The 7390-nt window shown below is 41.0% G+C and overlaps 1 protein-coding gene across 1 annotated transcript in view; it reads right to left on the reverse strand.

The window, feature by feature from the left end:
- Nucleotides 1-213: 213 nt before the first annotated feature.
- The window catches only part of adat1 (adenosine deaminase tRNA specific 1), an 11016-nt gene continuing 3839 nt past the window's right edge, over nucleotides 214-7390 (reverse strand). Inside the window, exons 5-9 of the mRNA XM_065956729.1 lie at nucleotides 6803-7358; nucleotides 5517-5662; nucleotides 4186-4285; nucleotides 3987-4073; nucleotides 214-2390 (exon numbers count right to left, since the gene is read on the reverse strand). Coding sequence (XP_065812801.1) covers nucleotides 2258-2390; nucleotides 3987-4073; nucleotides 4186-4285; nucleotides 5517-5662; nucleotides 6803-7358 — 1022 coding nt within the window. The 3' untranslated portion in view covers nucleotides 214-2257. The remainder of the gene's footprint in view (nucleotides 2391-3986; nucleotides 4074-4185; nucleotides 4286-5516; nucleotides 5663-6802; nucleotides 7359-7390) is intronic.

A 7390-nucleotide genomic window follows, 5' to 3' on the forward strand; every position in this document is an offset into this window, starting at 1 on the left:
TTTTTGACCTCAGATATGAAAGTACTGTATTTTCCGCACTATAAGGCGCACCTTCAATGAATGGCCTATTTTAGAACTGTTTTCATATATAGGGCGCACCGGATCATAAGGCGCATATAATAGAAGATACTGCAGTCAAACGTTTGACTGGGGTTGCGTTATGCATCCACTTGATAAAGCTGTGCTAAAGGGAATGTCACCAAAACAGTCAGATAAAGTCAAACTTTATTAAGCGTTCTGACAAGTCCGTTCACTCCCATGGTAACGATGTTCAAACGTTAATGTGCATATTAACAATATCTCCCAGCCTTGTTCACTCTTCTCCCAAACGTGGAGGGGAACTTTTCCCTGATTCAGTAAACACGTAGTAAAAGAAACAGTCTGATACCACTAAATCAAACGTTAGTGCATTCACAATATAGTAACTCTCGAAATTGTTCAATTTACGTATAAAACTGCATTCACAATAACTCAACGTTGTTCAAACGTTAATGTGCATATTCACAATATCTCCCAGCCTTGTTCAGTTGTAAACACGTAAAAGAAACACAGTCTGATACCACTAATTCAAACGTTAGTGCATAACTCAACATTGTTCAGTTACGTATAACACGTAAAGCTCACTTTTTCAGTTCATTCCCCGTCCACGAATCCCTCGAATTCTTCTTCTTCAGTGTCCGAATTGAACAGTTGGGCGAGTACGGCATCCAACATGCCCGGCTCCCTCTCGTCATTATCTGAGTCAGTGTCGCTGAGCGCCGTGTACAACCAGTATGGATCAACCAATTAACCAATTGATCCATATATAAAGGCGCTCCGGATTATAAGGCGCACTGTCGTTTTTTGAGAAAATTAAAGGCTTTTAAATGCGCCTTATAGTGCGGAAAATACGGTAAATGACTTTTTAGTCTTCTGAGGTTGCTACGTAAAGTGACCATCAGTATTCACTAATCTCATTCATACACCACCGACGAAGAAGCGGGAGCAACTTATGGTTAAGTGTCTTGCCGAAGGACACATCGGACATGTTGCTGCAGGAGCCGGGGATCGAACCTTCCTGTTGAGAGACGACAGACTACCAACTGAGCCACAGCCGCCTCAGTAACCTACACATCCAATTAAACTGGCAGCCCCTGAAGTCCCAAAAGTAAATAGTTATATAACTCATACAAACAAGTTTTTTTTTGTACTTTTTGGGACTTCAGGGGCTCCGCAGATTATAGTCTCTGTAAGCTACACTTCAGACTCCTGCCTGGTAAACAGTGGTGGGGGAGATTCTTTCAAAGCAAAGTTGCCGGTTAGTTCACACTGGAAGAGGTTTAACCACAACAAAGCTACCCCAATGAAATACAAAAGAAATTAAATCCATCAAAACAACTTTGTAAAAACAAAGACTGAACTGACAATGTAAATATAATATCATATTTTATCATTGTATGAAAATAAAGTCAGAAACTTCTAATGTATAAACATGCCCAATCGAAACAAAATACCCAGCTTCTCATGGGTAAGGGACGCTTGTGAGGCGATAACATGTAGCACACTGTTCTGTATTAGCCGAGCTCAGTTAGGTTGCTACTTATCAGTAGAATCTGCTGAGATTCAGCAACAACACAAGTGATCCTCAGTCCCTGTGTTGATCTGCTGTCTGGATGTCAATGCGGGACTGTTAGTAGAAGTTTGCTATTTGTCCTCATGAGTGACAGCAGAGTCCCAGAGGACTAGAATCATTTATAATACCAAACACACTTCAGGTCAATTGTAGCAAATCGAACTCGGAACCCTTTTGTTCACACACAGGTGTGTCCAGCTGTGGCTGTAGAGAGTGACCCCCTAGCAGCTGCATTCGCAACATGTTATAGTCATTGTGAAAATAAAGCCATCATCTGAGGACACTGAGGAGCGGTCATCGACCTCTCTTACCAGCAGGACAGAGCACAATGTCCTGCTGCTTAAAGCAGTGAGAAAGTCAAAAATAGTCGAATAATATTTATCCAGATTGACCAGATGACCAAACCAGTGATGGGAAATTAACTCTTAAAAATCAGATAAATCAAATTATCCATTTATATAAAGAAGATCATGATTCAGGTTTTCTGTAATTTACCCTTTTCTGCTGTCCTTTGTTTAAAATGTGAGTTTCACGGGCCCAGGATAGACCAATCCTCTCTCCGACCAGCAGTTCTTTAACCCTTTGATCCTTGCTACAAAAAAAATGCACTATTTTCATCGATCCTATCGAGGACACCTCAGCTTTTCAGCGGAAGAGCAGTAGATTTCTGTCACTGCGTGGCCACAGCGGGAAGGCCTGGCTGTGGAGCTGCTGCCACGCCTGCTGGTGAGCCTGAGAGGCCTTCTTGTAGTCCCAGTAAGTCTGCAGATCTGCTCCCCTGAAATATAACAAAGAAAGAAATCACTGCTTACTAAGACACTTGAAAGCAACATAGCCATTACTGGTGTTAGCACATTGGTTTATGTCCAATGACAAGTCAAAATGCGTGGAAAAAGGAGCTAACTGTAAGGAGATTAATATTAGAATTAGCATCAGGTGACTTGAGTTTATGCATTAAGAGTCAAGCGGAGACTTTGGATTGCCGCTGCTTTATTTTATGTCCTCTTACACATGAAACTCTATCAAATCAGACAAAAATTGGAGACTAACAAATATCTTATATGTCTCTCCTCACTGGACACACTATTGTCAACACAGATAATGTTGTCATTGTATGCTGAGTGTGTATGTGCATGTGTGTCTATGGTGCAGGGCAAGCTGGACTGGGATCGGGTTATCTGCCAAAACTCTGATAAACAGAGAGACTCTTGTTCTGCTGTTTGAGGACGATTCTCAGCCATCTGTACGCACGCAGACACACACCTAATTACACTCCTACACACAAAGAATGTGAACATGGACAACCCTGGAAGCACTCGTGGAGACTTATAAATGAAATGTGAGAACTGCATGACAGGCAGGCACACACACACACACACACACACAATTTGTTGGGTAAAATCTCAACAAGTAATTTGAAACTCTTTACTATATACTATGAAGAGAAAAACCTGGGACATTGGTTGTTCAACTACAGAAAAAAAAAGACAAAAACATGAGTTTCAAACAAAAGCACAAGAAGGTCATGCACGGTAAGAGAAGAAGTGACACACACAGGCCTCAGTCAGCGCATTATGTTAAATGACAAAAACATCACTCTTCATCTCTGAGGCCTCATTATAAAGCCTCATCTCAGATCAAGAGCTTCACCTGAGGTGAACATCAGACCCTCAAAGCATTAACTTCTACACATCTCTAATTCTGGAATTTAGATTCAGATTGATGATCAAAAGTGACAAAAAAAAGAAAAACAAAAGTTTTAGAATTGATTGCTTCAGGCTAGTTCTGCTAGATAGTTCGCCTTGTTACTGTTGCCAATTCCTTGCTCATGGTGCATTACAATATAACAGAGAGTACAGAGATAACTTTTGTTGTGATTTGGTGTTCCATTAAAATAATTACTTAATTTAATTTAATTTTAAGAAGAAACAGCCATTATTGATTGATTGAAGTCTCCAATGACCATAAGAACATAGAACATATGATGAGGAACATAGAAGGTGCTGATCTACCCCCGCTTTGATTGGTTAGTGTTTTAGTGAACATAACGTTTAAATAATAAACGTTGTGATCCGTTTAAATGCTAAAGTAACAGTGAAAGGAATCTTTTATTGTGAATATTTGATGTAGAAAATGTAAAGGCTGTTTCTTCAACATGCTGTGAATCGTCTAATCGTCTGACACCTACAGCTGTTAGAGGCATTCAAATTTAGAATATAGAAATAATCAGTCTTATCACTGATGGTCTTATTTGATTCTGTAGGTCAAATAGAGGCATCACAATCAATTTAAGTGTTTCATAGTGGGTTAAAAAGTAGTTCAATGCAGTTTAAAGCAACAGCGAGATTATGAAAAAAAGCCAATCTTTAATCACCTGAGAGAGTCGGGTCGTGCTGCAGGGTCAGTGGCCGATACCAGAGACAGGAAGGAATGGAAAAGCTCCAGTTTACACAGGAGAGACCTAAAGAGGCACAAAAATGTATACAAATAATAAAAAATAATGGAAATAGTGAAAAAAATTAAGTAAACTGAATTTTGCTTCATACTGATGTCGTGGGATGAGAGTGCGTTACCTGGCTTTGACCGTGCCGAGGGCTTTCTTGGTGACTCCGTGTTTGTAGCCGTTGGCAGTGACATCTAGTGGCTGCTCAGGCACATTACACCAACTGATGGCTGGGACACACACACATGTTTACTTGGGAGAAAAGTCTTTAAACAGCAAGTGAGCTCTTTAAAACCACAGTGTATAAATAATTTATACTTTACTGTTCTTTGATCACAGTGATGAGGATCAGGGTTAATGTACATAAAACAAAATGTACAATGCATTTTACTTCCCTATAATGAATTATAGGTATATTTTAGGCTTTTAAAATCCCTCCGTGACAATGCTGCAGGGTTGTGGATTATGTGGTTAAATTACAGGATATATCCATGTCATGTTTTGCTTCCATTTTCACAACCTTTCAGAAGACAAAGAGTCTACTGTACCAAGAACAGCACAAAACTGTGAAATGATGCAGGGGACACAAAGAAGAAGATTGCATGTTTATCTAGAGTAGAATCTATATTCAATTATTTCTTCAAGGTCAAGATGACTCACACATGGGCATGTAAAAAAAAAAAAAAACGATCACAAAAAGCCTGCAGTCATCTGGTGAACAGGTGATCAGACAGGAGGCTTTGTTTACTTCTGATGTGATCAAGTTTGCTAAACGGAGAAAATGAGATTGATGTGGCTCAAACATTGAAACCAGACTGAAGAGCTGTTTGGGATTCTCTGGAGCTCAACAAAAAATTGATCTTTAGTAGTTAAAAGTGAAAGTGCAGTCACACATGTTTGTGATCTTCTCATATTCAACCATGTTTAGGCCTCAGGCCAACACGTTCGATTGGCACATCTGTGTGACGTGTTTAGGTGTAAAATACATCAGGCATTCTTCTTCTCCAGGAAAACCTCAAAGCACAACATCATCTCTGCTGGGCAGGGGGAAAACAGAGACAGCGATGTGATGGGAAACACATTTAAAATGTATTTATCACGACTCTGGTCTCCATCAGCAGAGGAACATCAGTAGAACTTGGTAAGAACACCAGCCATGATAATCTTAACTTTCAACAAGAGATCAATCAAAGAGATTTTCTGGTTTATAGTCACAAGATTTCACACGTTGATTTTGTATTGCTACAGCAACATGGCTGCTATGTAGAGTGACCATCAGAATGAACTAATCCCATGAATTCATACGCAGCCGAGGAAAGGAGCAATTTGCCCGAGGGCACATCAGACATGTCGCTGTAGGAGCTGGGGATCGAACCCCCGACCTTCAGATTGAGAAACTACCGACTCTACCATTGAGCCACAGCTGCCTTTGTGTGTGTTTGTTTGTCCATTCTATTGTACCTGCCCCACAGGGGGAGATCCGTCCCTTTCCGTCCTGGTGTTGGAGCTCGGTCTGAGCCTGACTGAACGGGAACTCCAGGCTGGATTGGAGCAGCTCAGGTGCACACACAGAGAAACCAGCAGGAAGGTTAGACACACGGGAACACCTGAGGGACACGACAGGGACTACATTGTAAAGAGCTTGCTGACTTACCCACACTGAAGGAAAACACCTCCACCAACACTGAGCAGAAACATCTTCTAATTTCACTGAGGATTAGGGAATTAAACCTGAAATAGAATTGTAACACTAATCACAAAATATAGGTTCATTTTCCTGATTCACTTCTTTGTTCTCACATTTCTCTTCCTTTAGCCTCTCCTTCTTCAGTTTGGGAGGAGACAACTCACATTTATATTGTTTGAAATATTGAGGGTTAGGGGGGGGGCGTTAAGTGAAGCACTGGTAGAGGACGGCAAAGCAATGAACTAGGTTGCAGGTGTCGACTGATTTCTGTCATGAATCAGAGCGCGCTGACTCCCCTGTACCATAGAATGATACTAGACGAAGGATGGCAGACAAAACAAAAAAACTAAAGTTGTATAAAATAAACTCACACATAAGTGTTTATCCTAGAGATTGTTTATAGGAAGTACGAATAAAAAACATCGTTAAAGATGTTCTTCTTCATTTTTTTTTAAATCTAGTTTTAGTATCTATTTTTTTGTACATTCTTAATTTTTCTTTTTTTAATTTAAATTGTACTGTGTTCTGTTCACTTTCTGTTTGCAATCTTTGCTCTTTGCTGCTGTAACACTGTAAATTTCCCCGTTGTGGGATAAATAAAGGATTATATTTTCTTATCTTATCTTATAGACTTCAGTTTGGCCATCATCACCTTGAGTCTTTGGAGGCAGAAATGACCATTTTTCAAAGAGAGGTTAGATATGTATTACTTTAACCCTATCCCTATTAACAGGTCGCCATGGTAACGATTTGTCATTTAGAGGTAGCCACCCCATAAAGCATAATTCTGCTTTATCGTCTATTTTACTTTGAATGGGACAGTTATATAAAAAAAAAAACAGCATTACACTGTATTTAAGATGACTTGAAATGATGACCAGCGACGGAGATCAAAACAAGTAGAACATGAAAAGTGATTAATGATTAATTATCTCAAGAGAAAAAAAAAGTGAATTTCCTTAAGCTCAAGGTGAAGTCTGCAGTGTGTGTGAGATTTATCTGATTTTTAACTTATTAACTTCCTCATGAACTAGCTGATTGTTTGACTCGTTCTCCTCACCTTGTGATCAAAGCTCGCTGCATGACTTCCTGGCTGTATGGACACTTCCCCACCACCACGGTGCTGAAGTAAAGCGCCTCCTGCAGATAGTGGGAAAGCAGAGCACCCTGGAAGCCCAGCGCCCCCCAGCGAGCCAGTTTGTCACTGCAGGAGAGGGAGAGAGTCGTCTCTCCTCGTCCGGGTTTCACCCGAAGCATCCCTGCGCAGTGGTACCCCACCCCTGGGTGCAGAGGGTCCGCGTGGCCCCCCGGGACACACTTGGCCCCCGTTCTGTGAATGTCTGAGACCTGTGGAAGCAGTCCAGCAGGATTTTGTGAGAAGGTTTCCTCAGGTGTTTTTGTAGAGAGACTCAGTGATGGTTCTTCACTTGTTGATGTCTCAGCTGTCTCCTGTTCCTCTAGACGGGACACTTTAGTGTTTCTCTCTTCACTTGGGGCCTCAGCTTTCCTTTTCAGGTCTCTGCCTTTATCAGACCCTTCTGGGCTCTTTGCAGATGTGACAGCAGGACAGGGTTGAGACTGGATGTCAGCCATGGGGATGATTGACGCATCTCCACCTAGTAAAATACAGAAGGGTTCAGCCTGAGGG

The sequence above is a fragment of the Labrus bergylta genome, chromosome 7 (genome assembly GCF_963930695.1).
Source record: "Labrus bergylta chromosome 7, fLabBer1.1, whole genome shotgun sequence".
Classification (NCBI taxonomy): Eukaryota; Metazoa; Chordata; class Actinopteri; order Labriformes; family Labridae; genus Labrus; species Labrus bergylta.